General features: G+C 39.5%; 1 protein-coding gene across 4 annotated transcripts in view; it reads right to left on the reverse strand.

Moving 5' to 3' along the window:
• LOC107712825 (netrin-G1-like) overlaps window positions 1–15,096 on the reverse strand; it is a 99,631-nt gene extending 84,535 nt beyond the window's left edge. For all 4 annotated transcript variants that reach the window (XM_016518189.1, XM_016518187.1, XM_016518188.1 and 1 more), the window contains exon 1: window positions 14,809–15,096. In XM_016518189.1, the coding sequence (XP_016373675.1) occupies window positions 14,809–15,054 (246 nt within the window). In that variant the 5' untranslated portion in view covers window positions 15,055–15,096. The remainder of the gene's footprint in view (window positions 1–14,808) is intronic.
• Between the last annotated feature and the right edge of the window lie 1,071 nt (window positions 15,097–16,167).

Consider the following 16,167-nt stretch of genomic DNA (forward strand, 5'->3'; position numbering starts at 1 on the left):
ATATTTTGAAGAATGTTGGTAACCAAACAGTTTATGGTTTACAGTAGCCACAGTATGCAAAAATACAATGGCTACCATCAACTGTTTGGTTACCTACACTCTTCAAAATATATTTTTCTGTGCTCAAACACTCATACAGGTTTGGAACAACTTGATGTAAGGAAATGATGACAATTTAAATTTTTTGGCCAAATGAAGCCTTTAAGTTTTCTGTAACATTATGTTCACATATGCAAACGTTGCATTATCTAATTAAATATGCACTCATTTGCATATATTTCCAGAATAATAAACTGAACATTGCATAAAGCCTGGTCCAATTTTTTTTTTACATATTAGAGTTAAAGGCTTTTACTGAGGGGATCTCTCTTTTAATCGCTCCATAAATCACAAAATACCGCCAGAAAAAAACCACCATATTTAGAGGTTACAGTGGGTACGGAAAGTATTCAGACCCCCTTAAATTTTTCACTTTTTGTTATATTGCAGCCATTTGCTAAAATCATTTGTTAATTTTTTTTCCTCATTAATGTACACATAGCACCCCATATTGACAGAAAAACACAGAATTGTTGACATTTTTGCAGATTTATTAAAAAAGAAAAACTGAAATATCACATGGTCTTAAGTATTCAGACCCTTTGCTGTGACACTCATATATTTAACTCAGGTGCTGTCCATTTCTTCTGATCATCCTTGAGATGGTTCTACACCTTCATTTGAGTCCAGCTGTGTTTGATTATACTGATTGGACTTGATTAGGAAAGCCACACACCTGTCTATATAAGACCTTACAGCTCACAGTGCATGTCAGAGCAAATGAGAATCATGAGGTCAAAGGAATTGCCTGAAGAGCTCAGAGACAGAATTGTGGCAAGGCACAGATCTGGCCAAGGTTACCAAAAAATTTCTGCTGCACTTAAGGTTCCTAAGAGCACGGTGGCCTCCATAATCCTTAAATGGAAGACGTTTGGGATGACCAGAACCCTTCCTAGAGCTGGCCGTCCGGCCAAACTGAGCTATCGGGGGAGAAGAGCCTTGGTGAGAGAGGTAAAGAAGAACCCAAAGATCACTGTGGCTGAGCTCCAGAGATGCAGTCGGGAGATGGGAGAAAGTTGTAGAAAGTCAACCATCACTGCAGCCCTCCACCAGTCGGGGCTTTATGGCAGAGTGGCCCGACGGAAGCCTCTCCTCAGTTCAAGACACATGAAAGCCCGCATGGAGTTTGCTAAAAAACACCTGAAGGACTCCGAGATGGTGAGAAATAAGATTCTCTGGTCTGATGAGACCAAGATAGAACTTTTTGGCCTTAATTCTAAGCGGTATGTGTGGAGAAAACCAGGCACCTGTCCAATACAGTCCCAACAGTGAAGCATGTTGGTGGCAGCATCATGCTGTGGGGGTGTTTTTCAGCTGCAGGGACAGGATGACTGGTTGCAATCGAGGGAAAGATGAATGTGGCCAAGTACAGGGATATCCTGGATGAAAACCTTCTCCAGAGTGCTCAGGACTTCAGACTGGGCCGAAGGTTTACCTTCCAACAAGACAATGACCCTAAGCACACAGCTAAAATAACGAAGGAGTGGCTTCACAACAACTCTGTGATTGTTCTTGAATGGCCCAGCCAGAGCCCTGACTTAAACCCAATTGAGCATCTCTGGAGAGACCTAAAAATGGCTGTCCACCAATGTTTACCATCCAACCTGACAGAACTGGAGTGGATCTGCAAGAGGGAATGGCAGAGGATCCCCAAATCCATGTGTGAAAAACTTGTTGCATCTTTCCCAAAAAGACTCATGGCTGTATTAGATCAGAAGGGTGCTTCTACTAAATACTGAGCAAAGGGTCTGAATACTTAGGACCGTGTGATATTTCAGTTTTTCTTTTTTGATAAATCTGCAAAAATGTCAACAATTCTGTGTTTTTCTGTCAATATGGGGTGCTGTGTGTACATTAATGAGGAAAAAAAATTAACTTAAATGATTTTAGCAAATGGCTGCAATATAACAAAGAGTGAAAAATTTAAGGGGGTCTGAATACTTTCCGTACCCACTGTATATATCGGTTCAAAATATCGGTTATCGGTCTACTTGATCTGTAATAATCGGTATCGGCATCGGCCCTGAAAAACACATATCGGTCGACCCCTAGTTAAGTGTAAACTACATCGTCATCTTTAGGCAACCATAATGGGCCCTGCACTCATGGCTCACTCTAGAGGAAATGTTTGAGGGGAAATACATTAGGAGGAGTTTAGGATTATTAGCAGGGTGTAATTTGCTCAAGATGGACTAAAACTAATTGCTGAGGCGTTTCTAAGCTAAATCGAAAATGAATACAACATTATTGGCATGATGAACAGAGGGATTTTACAACTGTTGACACAAAGGACCCTGGTGTCACCACCAAACTGCCTAATGAGCAGAGAATGCCGCAGGGTCCAGACATATTGTGTCAGATACTGTAAATGCTGACCTGTGATTTTCCAGCTGCCGTCTTTACTGTTAATATTCTCTGAGGTCACATTCACTGTCCATATGAGTTATTAAAGGTGCCAGAGAATGCATTGATACAATATTTTTAATTGTTCCCTGATATCTACATAGAAGGTATGTGGCTTAGGTAAGGGCAAAAAAATCTCCAGAAACGGTTTTACATGTCCATTTACAACCCTAGGATTTGTCCCTAGAATGAAATGGTCTGTTTTTACCTTATTTGGAAGGGTCATGAATAATAATGTTGAGCTCTGCTCTGATTGGCTGTTTCACAGTGCGGCTCATTTCAGTAGCTCACACAGCAGGAAGGAAACACAGGGAAAATATATATTTCAATACTTTCTCTCGCAGTTATATCGTTGGGTAATTATACTGTATATAAAATGCGGGCATCAGGGAGCCACTATTAATATGCGGGGATATGCGAATGCATGATCACTTTTTACGTTCACTTTCGAGATTTGCGATCGCATGTGCTCTGTGTAAACTACAGCGGCAGTACTTACCACACATTTTACAAGATCAGATGATTGTCAGTGGTGCTCAGGATCTGTAAATCATTCGCCATCATCCTTGGTCATCTCTCCTTACTCTGTTTATGTGGTAAGTGAAATCTTATGTACTGTAATGTAACAGGCTACCGCTAGCAAGCAGCTAACCATGTCCCTTTAGTGGCTCGCGTTATTTGTTTTCCGTGCCTTTCTGAATACAATCACCAACCCATCCCTGCACATCACATCCACTGCACAGCCTGGAACATAACATTTATTTCCATGATCTGCCATTTTCGCTATTATCCTCGCTTGTTTCTTCACAATACCTGCAGAACTTCTCTAAAGAGCCAGAATCATCACTTGCATGCATCTGATTTGGGATAAAAAACCTGAACCTGAATAAAAAATCAGCCATTTGTAATCGTTTTTCTGGATAAGGGAAGATGATTCCGATTGGATTGGATTGGATGGTCCTCAATACAGATTTACATTCTCACAAGTTTTTCCTCATGCATGTTTTGTTCTTCTCTCTCTAAGGCTGCTTCACTGTGAAAGAGCAACTTGAAACAATAGGAGCTATGAGAAAAGACCCTAATGAGATTTCTACAAATTCCAGCATACATCAGAGAAAATAGCCCGTAGTATGGCGGCTGTCGTTTTGAGCTATGAAGTTTGGTGAGGAGGGAGAGAACGAGCACATTAAACACCATTAAAGAGCCCCTTAACACACCCCAAGATGAGCCGTTTCTCCCAGAGCAACATCTTAGGCTCAATGTGTGTCACTAAATCACTTCATTTCTATTCTCTAATGTGCAGCGTGAGGATGCGTAATACATTTTAAGCCAAGGCTTTTGAAAACGACGACCCGCTGAAGTTACACTTTACGTCGTCTTCCCTAACTATGGACAAAGATACATCTCCCTGAAGAATATATGTGGATAGCCAATAAAAACGATGAATAATGCCCTCAGTTTCTTCTGTGAGATAATTAAAATGAAAAAAAAGCATATAATTAAAGGCAATGCTGCTTTAGACAAGTTATGTAGTTAGTGGTTAAGACAAGAAAGGAGGTGAAGGAGAGGAGGGGTATAATCAGTTCCTCCCAGTAAAACCAGACTATTTAGTAAGTGAAAGAAATGGGTAATTTGGAAATTGGAATGGTCAGGATGTCACAACCACAGGTAATTCACAGAGAGAAGGTGGAAAATGCCCATAAATAAAACGAAATTGACTTTTTTTCATACAATAAACCATATAAAACAATTCAAATAGATTTTCAGGGCTGAAAAAAAATGACATGCTCCTAGAGTGTGGATTGTGGTCTTTTTTCCAGAAAAAAAAAGAAGAATAGGTAGGGCAGAGGGGAGGAGTTTGAGAGAAAAAAATGTCAGTCTAAACCAGTGTTTCCCAACCTTTCTTTAGTCGCGGCACCCATTGGAAATTTTAACAAATTTGTGGCACCCTACAAAATTAATTTTGTCACAATATTTGAATTTCTAACTTCGATATGATACTTTGAAAAGTATAGATATTCGGTACAGCAGGGAAGAACTGAAGAATATACTGTCATACAGATATTTTTAATATTATAAAAAAAAATTGTCCATCATGACGGCACCCCGGTTGGGAAACACTGGTCTAAACAGAGGGGAGTAGAAAGGGAGAGGTTTAAATGCCAGACATGTGCTGGCTGCTACCTACGGGACACAGACTTGCAGACACTGCAGTCCATCCACCAACAGACTCAATTTACAGATTGGAGAGCAGCAATAAAGAGCTAACAATCTCACTACAGACAGCACTTCTGTAACTGCTCAGTGTCACGTCCATTTCTCTTCCTCTCCTCACCCTCCCAAGAAACTGTAATTTTGCTCCTGTTTTTTAATCAGGGTCTCACTAATTAAATGAAAGCTCTTGGGCCTCTCCTAATTTTGGTCTCATTTGCACAGTAAATACTGATTTATATCAAAAAGTGTGTATGAGTTAAAGAAAGACTGAAACTGACTGTTCGTGAAAATTGCTAGTAACAATAATATTGATATTTTAAAAATACATTATTGAGAGAAACTATATATATATATATATCAGTGGGCCGCCACACCAAAAATTGTCCCCGTCACGGCTGCAGCTTCTCAGTGACATCATAGTGACACCACACACATCATCTCACAGTCGAGGAATTAGCAGAGGAGACAGAGCGGGACTTAAATTTTGGCGCGGGTATTGCGCATAATTCTACTCATTTCCGCAGGTTCTGCGCTTATAACAGAAGACGGAATGTATCATTTGCACGTGCTTTTAAGTCTTGCCAATTTAAACATTCAAGCGACTTTAAGCCATTCAAGCTCAAAAAGATGTGAAAGAGAACTCAATACAGTACTCGAGCACTCTCTTACACTGTTTTCTGTGCGCCCACACCCAAAGCGTGCGCACATAAAGGCGCCTCTGAAACAGTGCGCGACTACAGAATTGAGCTATGTTTTGCGCCTTATTGAACGTAAACGGCCAAATACATACAAAATTATGTCAAAATGCCTCGTCTTGGTGAGTATTCATGTAAACAGTCAGTTTATATTAAACATAGTCGGTATATAGGATATTAAGTGAATGTAAACCGTTGAAAATCAAAACACAGTGAAACTGACTGTGAAGACTATCCAGTGTTATTTTACAGTTGAATTCTGTTTTTTTTTTTTTACAGTTGAGTTCAGTTTCTGAAGTAATTCTGTACCTAAATAATACTGTTAGACCTACCTGGAAAACTTAAAGTACTGTTAATTTCATTTGTATCTTGTTTTTGTTTGTGCTATTGCTTGTCATTTATTTATTTGTTCTTATTTTATTACTTTTTAGTTAAAATAATTAAATTCTGAGTTTGTGGGGAGGTGAGGAGATTTAACCACCAGGGGGAAGGGTGTGTGGTCCATGGGAAACAGTCCTGCCACCACAGCTGAGAAAAATCCTAGAGGAAATATATATATATATTTATATATAATATATATATAATATATATATATATATATAATATTGTATTATATTCATATGTATTTATATTTATATGAATACCAGAATAAACAATTTTTTTCTAAGAAATATAGTTAATATGCCAACATAATAACTTCCAATCCAATCAGAATTTAGAGTCAGAAGCGCTCTTCTGGAAGTTTTTTACTTGTAGAACACATCCATTAAGTGAATAAAATAAAGCAAGTGTCAAAAATATTTGTATGCAATTTTGTGCACTTCTGCAGAGGCAGTGTTACACCCTAACCCTAACCTGATTGTCGACCGTAGGCTACTAGCAATAAGCTCAGAAGCACATTAGCAATTCATCAAAAAAGCAAATGTCATTCTGCAGCAAATGTCTAGGGAAATATTTAGCATTTGATTCTCAGTTCTGATTGCATTGTTATTGATTTTGAATCTTCTCGGCACTGCCTGGGACAGACGTAACAGATCATTGCATTTTTGATCTGGCAGTCAGTTGAGGTGCTCTGTCTGGGGGCCAGTGAAGACAGCCAGAGTCTCTCTCTTTCTTTCTGTCTTCACACGGCTCTCAGAAAGAGAGATCCAGCCCTCGAGGCCTGCAAAGAGCCTCCTCAGCCCTTTTCTCATCGCCTGCTATCCTTGAAAAGACAGCTTTTTTCGTTTTCTTTCCTCTCCTTGAAAATGAATAGCCCTATTAATCCATCCTCCACTGACCATTCTGAAAAAGAGAGAAAACGAGAGAGATGGCTTGAATTGTGTGTTTGTGAAGTTTCTTTTTTTTTGTCTTCTTTTTCAATCAATCCCTTTCACCTTGGTCAAGAAATGTCGCTGTTTGTGGTCCATTGCCCATTTAAGGAGATCAATTTATTTATCAATAAGGTTCTTCCTTTACTCTTTCTGTCTGTCTCCAATTAGTAAATGGTTTGGCTTTGACATCTAGAAACCGCACATACTTAATCTCTCTGTCCCTTTACACATGCACAACAGGCATTTAATGTGGCTGGAACAGTGGATCTGGTCCTGTAAATGATACCGGCCTTCATGGATCTAATTCAGCAGTGCCAAAAGCATTTGTCCTCGTACTGCACACAGGATGTTTCATTCAAGTGGGTAAATTATTATAGATATCTTAGCAGTTAGTGAGTGTGTGATCCATGAGTCTATGTTTAATGTGTGAGTAGATAGTAGTTTATTATCTGGCGCTTATTGAATCATTTACATGTTGCAGACTTTTACGCTTTCAAATGCCAAACAGATTGTGATAGTCACCATGTCTGCACAACCAACACGAGCATAATGGTGCTAGTAACACAGAGAGTGAGACAAATACAACAACAACACAGGAAGATAGAATGGGTGAAAGAAAGAAAGAAAGAAAGAAAGCAAGAAAGAAAGAAAGAAAGATGGAGAGAGGGAAGATCTGTAGTCTAAAGGCAGAGACAGCAATTAAAAGTAAATGGATCCCAGGGCCCCGTTTTAGATAGGCTACTACACAATTCTGCCTATTCTTAGAAGCCGTCCTCAGAGAAGGTTTGAGCTGAGAATTTTCCATGCGTGATGAACTGTGGAAACTAACAAAAGCCCCATTACCAGGAGAGGGATTTAGTTTAGTCTTGCATTAGAGAGGGAGAGAGAAAAGAAGCCCTTAGTCAAATGGAATACATTTAAGAAAATTCACTGTGTCATATAAATAAAAACTAGAAGCCAAATGTGCTCGGTGCTCTCATTATCTACAGGCCAAGTGTTCCGGTGGGACATATTCACAGAGCAACTTACAGACCAGACAAAATGATTTTCCAATATTCTAATGTACACTTTGATGGTGACTCAGAAATGTTTGCGTTAATTTAAGATTATGATTTTCAAGTTGAGTCGCATTCACTAGTTATATTTTTTTATGCCATTCTGTGATGGTAAATGTCAGGATACATTTTTATATTAATATCATTTTAGCTTAGGCCACCTGTACTTCCTCCAACCTTTACAAGAGAAAGATAAGATGGTACACTATATGCATGTATTTATGTGTGACGTATGGGACTTTATTGTATAATATAATGGGAAATTTCCAATGGCTGGTTCTGTTGTCCTCTCCATTCTACTTATTTTTCGGCAAGTACAAAAAAACTGAAGACACGTTGTCAGCGTGCATTATGGGATAGCAGCATTGGGGAAATACATTCTTATCTTGTTGTAGCAGCCAGTATACTTAATCCATGTCCTGTTAGAGTTAGATAGAACAAGAACAAGAAGCTTCTACAGCAGGAAATACTACTTCCTGTTACTGCAGGAACGATATCACAAGGGTGAATAAATTCAAAGAGGGTAAACGGCTAACAGATCTGTGTGTGTATTGTCATGGTCCAATCTGCTACCCATCCTGTCATGGCATTTTCGTCTGAATGACTAAACTTATATAGCAAATATTCATTTGGTGGCTATTCAGTGGGGTGTGCAAAGCTACATAGGGGGCGCTATAACATGACAAGTTGTCAGCGGGTGTCACTGTAGATAAAATGGATAAGACAATGCTTACCTGAGTTAGGTCACAGCATTAAAATGAATAAGCATTCTATTTATAGATCAGTGTCAATATGAATGCAAAGACAGTTGTCAAACCTTATTCAACAGCACAGCCGTTGACACACAATGTAGAGCAGCTAATAAAGCATAATACAATTTACTATGCCTTTCTGAACGTATCTTTTTGTTGCAACAGTTGTTTGAAGACCAAATGTACAATTTCCACACTTCAGCCTTGATAGTGGGTTTCCCGGTGATCCATTTTCTAACATAAAACCAGAGAATTTTTATGGCCCTTCTCTTTTCTGTGACAGGCAAAGGGATGGGTCAGAACAAAGTAATTCTGCAGGCCCACCGGAGCAAGCAGAGGTTAAGTGCCTTGCTCGATGCCCCACATCAAGGGAGACCCTTCAGTACTATTTGAACCCAGCTGTTTTAATTCATAATGCCAAGCCACCAAACAGCTGACAGTGTACAGACGTGGACAGCTATTATTCAACTCTTGCAGTGCTATATAGTGGTCGGCCGATATATCGGCTTTAATATTATTAGTAATAGAAAGGCAAACATTATAATACTTTCTCGTTTGCCGTCAGCATTCAGCAAATACGCATTTATATCATTTAAACAAATCTTTGAATGACTAATGAACATTTAATTTCACAAACGTTGCAGACCTTGTCAAATCTAGTTGAGATCTTGTGAAGTGTGCATTTGTATCCTGCATGATCGCGTGTGCTCTGCTTGACGGTCGGTCCATATGAATTGAATGCTGACAGGAGGAGAGTTCAGCTTCACTGGAGACGCGCGATCGACAAACTTTAAACTCGTGATTTCAAATTATGCTACACTTTATGCATTTGCCCACCGTCATATATTTATGTCATTTTCATTGCGTGCTATATGTAAAACGTCTCGGTTACGTATGTAACCCTCGTTCCCTGAAGGAGGGAACGGAGACGTCACGTCGGATGACCGACGAATTGGGATCTCGCTTAGAGGGACCAATCTACTTCGAGGGTAAACTAAACGAGCCAATGCACATTGGCATGCGATTATTGCATCCAGCTGCTGCTGATCACAGCGTGAGTATAAGTAGGCAGCAGATGCAACGCATATTCAGGTTTTCGCTGAGGAGCCAAGCCGGTGACCCGGCCGCTCAGCGGTGGTACAGGAACTGTGGCGACGGGACATGACGTCTCCGTTCCCTCCTTCAGGGAACGAGGGTCATCCGACGTGACGTCGAGAGTGACCGACTGAAAGGGAATGAGTGTTACCTTGGCTTTATTTGAAAAAATATATATATATGATTCCCAGTGCACACAAACTTCCCAGAATACTGAGTGCCCTGTTGGTTACAGTGTTTACTTCCTTTTCAATTAGATTTTTATTAAATATTTATTTGTGAAAAATGCTTTGTCTTCTAAAGTATAAGTATGTTTATTTTACACAATTATTTTTAATAAATTTTCAAATGATTTAAAATTTCTTATATATTAATTAAAATAAATAAAATTATATCGGCCATCGGCCACCCTGCTTTCCAAGATATCGGCATCGGTTGTCAAAAAACCCATATCGGTCGACCACTAGTGCTATACATAAGTAGTGAAACAAAAGTCTAAAATCAAGAACATGATGAAGAATGTAAATGTAAATTAAATATGTTTCTGCTAGACTTTCAAAGAGCTAAACCGTCAAAGCATTCTTTCGATGTCATACATACTCTATGTCTTATGCCCGGTTCAGACTACACGATTTTAGCCAGATTTTGGCACAATCTGCTTGATGTAGGGTGTTGTGGGGATTCGTAAACGACAATGGGCGTTGGGAGGCAAGATTCAATCGTTTCATCTCGTGTAGTGTGTCATGACAACCGATGCCACGTCTGCGATGCTTCACGACTTCACCACAGAAAGACTAGCATGTTTAATATTTTTTTCCATCGTCCACGACTAGTTCCCTCACATCTGTGACATGGCCAATAGGAGCAGAGAAGCGCCTTTGTACATGCTTTCAAACATTCCGAAACAAAAGAGAGACAATGGTATCGGTCCTGCTAGGTGGAATTTTACAATGGAGGAAATGTTCGTGGAGCTATGGCAATAATACTCCTGCATTTATGATGTTTCCTTGAGGGACTACCGTGACAGAGTGTTCTGTTTTCTGATGATAAAACAGGGCAAAACAGGGCAAGAAAGCTGTTTGCTAGCCATTGTTTGTTTACACTCATGGCACGTTCTGTCTATTCCCACCGTATCGAGGACAGCACGCATGCCGTTAAAGATGGCAAGCGGTGAATGGTCGGGCAGCAATGTGTAGTCTGACATGGTTCTTGTTCACGACACGACAAGATTTTAGGAGACAAAATCGCATAATCTGACACAATGATTGACGTAACCGACAAAAAAATTGTGTAGTCTGAACCAGGCTTTACATTTTTATTCTAGAGGGTTGTTCTAACGCCTGATTAAGATTGATAATTCTATCTGATTTGTTCACTTTTTGAGTGTTAGGCTCTGATACCAAGCAGCCACTTTAGTCAGCCATTACAGCAGCCTTTGATTTCTATCAGCTCTACAACTGGGCTAAAAAGAAAACAAATAAATATATCAATCATGTGGCACAACTACTCAGATGTTTAACAGCTCTATTGAAAAGTAATTAATTTTTCAATAGTGTTAAAATGCAAATATTTGCCTCAGTCCATTCATAAAAGTCAGCACTTTTGAAAAGCTGCTTTGTGACTGGTTTTGTGCAATCGCTCAGCATGAATTCGGCATGAATAAACTATTTGATTAAAGTTGAATGTCACCATTTGTCTGAAACTACACTGTATTGGCAGGAGCCTTTTCCCCTCGGCTTTCATTGAGACACATTTAAATATGAGAGGAGGCATATTGTAGCTGACAGCACACTCAAATCTCACTGAAATGTCAATGCTAAGCCACTTGAGGAATGGCACTGCTCTAAGAGAAGGCTGATGAACCAAAATGTCTTCCATCACTCCCTGAGCTCTGCAATATCACTCAAAAATATGCAGGACAAGGTCAGAATTATATATCAAAACATAAATAAAGCGGAGTCACTTTATAGAATAATGAAAGCTTGAGCAATGCTGCAATGGGACAATCTTCAGCTGAAAGCCATTATGATTTTTTTAACCACAATCTAGTTTTCTTTTTTTAACTGTGTAATTGTTTCATTATCCTTATTAAAAACAGCTATGCCATTCAGTTCTTCTTTCTAGGATGTATAATATCACATGATGAAAGGAGAGGTCTTCTGAGGCTGTTGCATTAGTGAGGAGCGTCTCGCTGAATTGTGTCAAGCCACATGACTGATGAACAAGCTTTTTGAATTATATCTAACTGTAAATATGAAAACCATTGCCAAATTTGTTTTAATGATCCTTTATCGTGGTGCATGAGGTCTTCTTTTTTTTTTTTACTGAAACTGGCTGTACTGATAGTTAGAGAGTTCACATCCAATATCGAGAGGCAAGTGTGGAAAAAAAAGTGTGAACATGGAGAAATTGGGAAGCAAGGTGACAGAAATGGCTGATAGCAGTGACCAGGTTGGAGCCGTTTGATTAAAGTCTAAAGATAGTGGTGGCACAGACCAAAGCAGCATTTTAGGCAGGTCTTAAATTTATTCTAGCAATTACTGGCAGACAGTGTAAAGACCTGAGCAGAGGTCTAACATGAGAGAATTTCAAGAGGTTAAATACAAAGGCAACTTTTTGGATACGCTCAAAGGGCCAAAAGCTTGAGGTGGTGAGCATTTATTATAAAATGTTAGAGACATTTCCTTTAAAAGTTTAGATGTTGAGACAGAGAATAAGACATACAGATTGTGAGCAAGTTTGAGGTGTTTTGGTGTAAATAGAGAAGTGGGGCCGACTACCACCCCACTAGTGAGTGTGCACAAAGTGTGATAAAGTATACGTCCTCAACTGACTTGCAATGACATGTTATCCAAGTCTAGAAGTCTTTGGCATTAATTCCACAATTTCGGACAACAAAAGTACACAAACATTCAGAGACAAACAGCACTGTCTACAGCACAGATTCCACTTAAAGAGTGTCTGAGCAGGCATTATTATGTGGTGTAGGGCACGAGGGTCAAGTTTTTGCCATAGAGAAGGTCATCACCCATGGCAGTATAAAAGCTTTTCACAAATGGATCTGTCCAGCTTCCTGCACTTCAGATTGCAGGGTAAAGCATTGGTCTCCCCAGTGCTTGGTTTTCTCCAGCCTGGAGTGGGTTCGCTGTCTGCCTGCGATGGCTGTTACAGGTCTAATCAGAGGAAACAGCCCAGCAGCCTCAGAAAGGGAGGGAGAGAGAAGCCCATGGCCAGCCTGAGTAGAAATCAATTACGGAGGATTGAGCTCTTGTATAAAGAACACTAATGGCAATAGCCGGAAATAAAAGAATGATTACAGACATCATAAAAACTGTTATTGGCATAATCAGTATATCTATGTAATGTCTGCTGCCAATTTATGGCTAACAGCACAGAAATTGATCGGACTCGATGCACTGGCAGAAAACCGAGTGGATTTCAAGGCTGGACAATTGCAATTTATGTTGCTTAACAACAAGGGGGCCTGATCAACTAGCAATACCAGAAATGTTTTACAATAAATATTTTATACTTGGCCTATGAGTCTACTCAACTGTTAAATCAGGGTTTTTGCAACTATGAACTATATTTCTATTATAACAGCCACAGACATTTTATAAGTAATACTGGGGCCAGGAATGAAGGCAGGCATGACCACAGTGCATGCTGTTTGTGAAACATCTGTTATTGCAATACTAACTGACTGGTGTGCTGGGGTAAAATTATGTGTCAATTTTTTTTACTATGGGCCCTTGGGAAACCAGAGAGCAGAGCTATATTGTGACAGTGACCCTCCAAAATGGATAACAGCCCTTGCTCTAACCTTGAGAATCTATCAGAGAGAGTCAGCATTTTCAAAAGTGCCTCCCAGATATGGCTCTGAATAATGTATCCTATGAATAAAACACATTAGCGACAAAACATACTGAATAATTCACTTTTTACTCCATGCACGCCAGATATTAGGTCCTCTGTCACTCAGCGGACTCTCATTGGACTGTCCCACTCCACTCGTTATTTTCACCTCTTAAATACTGTAAACAGCCTCTCACTCACTCTCTGAACCTGTAGTTAAACTTCAGATGTTAGGCATTGAGTCTTCGAAAACACACACACAAACACACACACTAGCACACTGATAACCATTAACTAATTTCTAATAGTGCAGGCCAAGTGTGAGTTTCAAAGAACCGTGCGTAAATGCACAAATGACATTTTTTCTAATTAAACACTTAAGACTTGCCCATAAAAGACATGCAGCTCACCTCCTCAAAAAGAGACAGACTTTTTAAGTGCCTCTTTCATCAGTCTCTCTCTCTCTTCTTCTATCTCTAACTCTTTTCTAGTTCTCATTTTCAATGTTAACGACAGACAGCATTTTCTCCACAAAGGCCTAATGAAGGCTTCCACCAAAGATGAAACAAGATAATTAACCATATAAATTGAAACAGTCGATGACCCGGCACAGGAAGTGGACACCATTTACACTGACACAAATGTGACTTTAACTGAGGTTTCATCTGCACTACTCTTGAGTCTTTATTAGGGTTGTGTCGGTGAGGACATTTTCCCACCGGTTAATCGGCGTGTGACAACACCGGTAATACCGGTATCACCGCGGGGGCGGGGCATTCCCCCTTTTCCTCGCTTTCCTTCACTTTTAAATAGCTTGTAAAAGCGGTGTGCCCATTTTACTTTCACTTTAAAATAGCGGCAATTCGGAGTAAAGCAATTGTTCGTTTTTAGTTAGTTTGAATTTTCCCTCTTTTCCTCGCTTTCCTTCGCTTTTAAATAGCTTAAAAGCGCCGTGCGCATTTTACTTTCACTTTTGAATTACGCGGTGGGCAAGTGACGTAACCGGTGTTGCGGCTTAACACCGGTATCACCGTCAACACCGTCTATCGTGGCAAGCCTAGTCTTTATTAGCAGTTATAATGGCCTAAATGAATAAAATCTACTTTGTCAGGTATTTGTGAGCATCTCTGTTCCTACTGGTTGTAGAATATGCAGATCAATCCCACAACTTCAAAACTGTTTAACTGTATGTGATAGTCTGTATGTGGCACCATGAATATATTTGCATATCAAATGTGAAGCACATTAATAAATGATATAAAATGAGATGAAGCCACAACAAGTAGTAAATACACTGTAGGTGAAATCATATGATTCATTCACTCACCAGGGTGCAGTAGGTCTCTGGTGGGTCTCCACAGGTGATGTTGGGTGGGTCAAGAAACACTTTTAGGTACTTGGTCATGTCCGCGGCTTCCGGCTGACAGGCCATGTAATACCAGATTGGGCCTTCGTCCGTGTAGCCTTCTGACTTGCACAAGTCGTAGTGTCCCCAGGTTGTGGGATAGTGCTGCGTGGCCTGACAAACAGTCAGCCATGATGCCTGCAGTGTCAAGAGCAGCGGGAAACGCATGGCTGCTTCCTTTATTTGGGCCGCCCCTCTAATAGACTATTCACTGTGTACTGTAATGAACAGATATTTCATCTGAGTTCATCCAGAATCATCCAGTGACTCATTCTCTGAGGCATGTGTGGGGTATTTGAATAGTAGGTCTGAAAATACAAAGCTGCAACAAGTAATGGAATTTGCAGAAAAAAACTAAACTTCAACAAAGTTCTGCTTTTATCTGTTGTGCTTTAGAACAGTAAAATTATGCACTGAAATAAAACAAAATACAAAAGAAATACTACATAGAAGAAGGAGCAGCAAGAAAAGGATCCATGTCTAAGGTCTTGTGAGATCTGAACAACTGAATGTTTTCATAAAAAAAAAAATCAAAGGCTCATTCACTTTTTTTGTTTTACTGTATTTGATTCTAATTCTACAGTAGCCTACATTGCAAGGCGTACACTGATTACTCTGACAATGTTTAAAGAAATCTAAATGTCTTAAGTGGTGCTCTTTTAACATGGAAAACCAGATAGACACCTAGATATGTATGCTTGCTATTCACGTTGCTTTGCATATAAAAACTGTTAGGTTATTCAATGTATATGTCTATTTACATCAGCTTTCTAACAATGGAGTCTTCACTAAAATGAAGAAACCTGAAATTTGTTAGCATTCCCCTTCATTCCAATGGCTCTGTCCTCCAAAACAAAATTGGGGAAATGTTGGCGATATAGCAAAAAAGGGTATTTTGTCAGAATATAAGGTTACTTTTGAATGGTCTTCCATGAAAAACGTAATTTATTGATTTGCATGCGATCTCTTAAAAAAAGGTTTTCATAATGAGCCAATTTCTGACAGTTATCAGAGTTTTGTTGTCTGTAAATGTGCTCATTGTCAACATCAGAAGATTGATTTTTTCGGACAATCATTATACCCATCACGCAATGTGTAACCATTTCTACCATATGAAATGTTTTTTTAGATTCAATTAGTTTGTAACCCTTTGGCTGTCTGCTAAGAGCAATCGTTACAGAGCAGTTAAGAGTCATCCACGTGCGTTTTGCAAAAACACAGTTTCTGCACAGCACAGCTACAAAATACAGTGAGAGCAAAGGTTGCCAGTTCCCCCTGACG

Source organism: Sinocyclocheilus rhinocerous, unplaced genomic scaffold (assembly GCF_001515625.1).
Source record: "Sinocyclocheilus rhinocerous isolate Xijiao unplaced genomic scaffold, SAMN03320098_v1.1 scaffold1740, whole genome shotgun sequence".
In the NCBI taxonomy this organism is placed as follows: Eukaryota; Metazoa; Chordata; class Actinopteri; order Cypriniformes; family Cyprinidae; genus Sinocyclocheilus; species Sinocyclocheilus rhinocerous.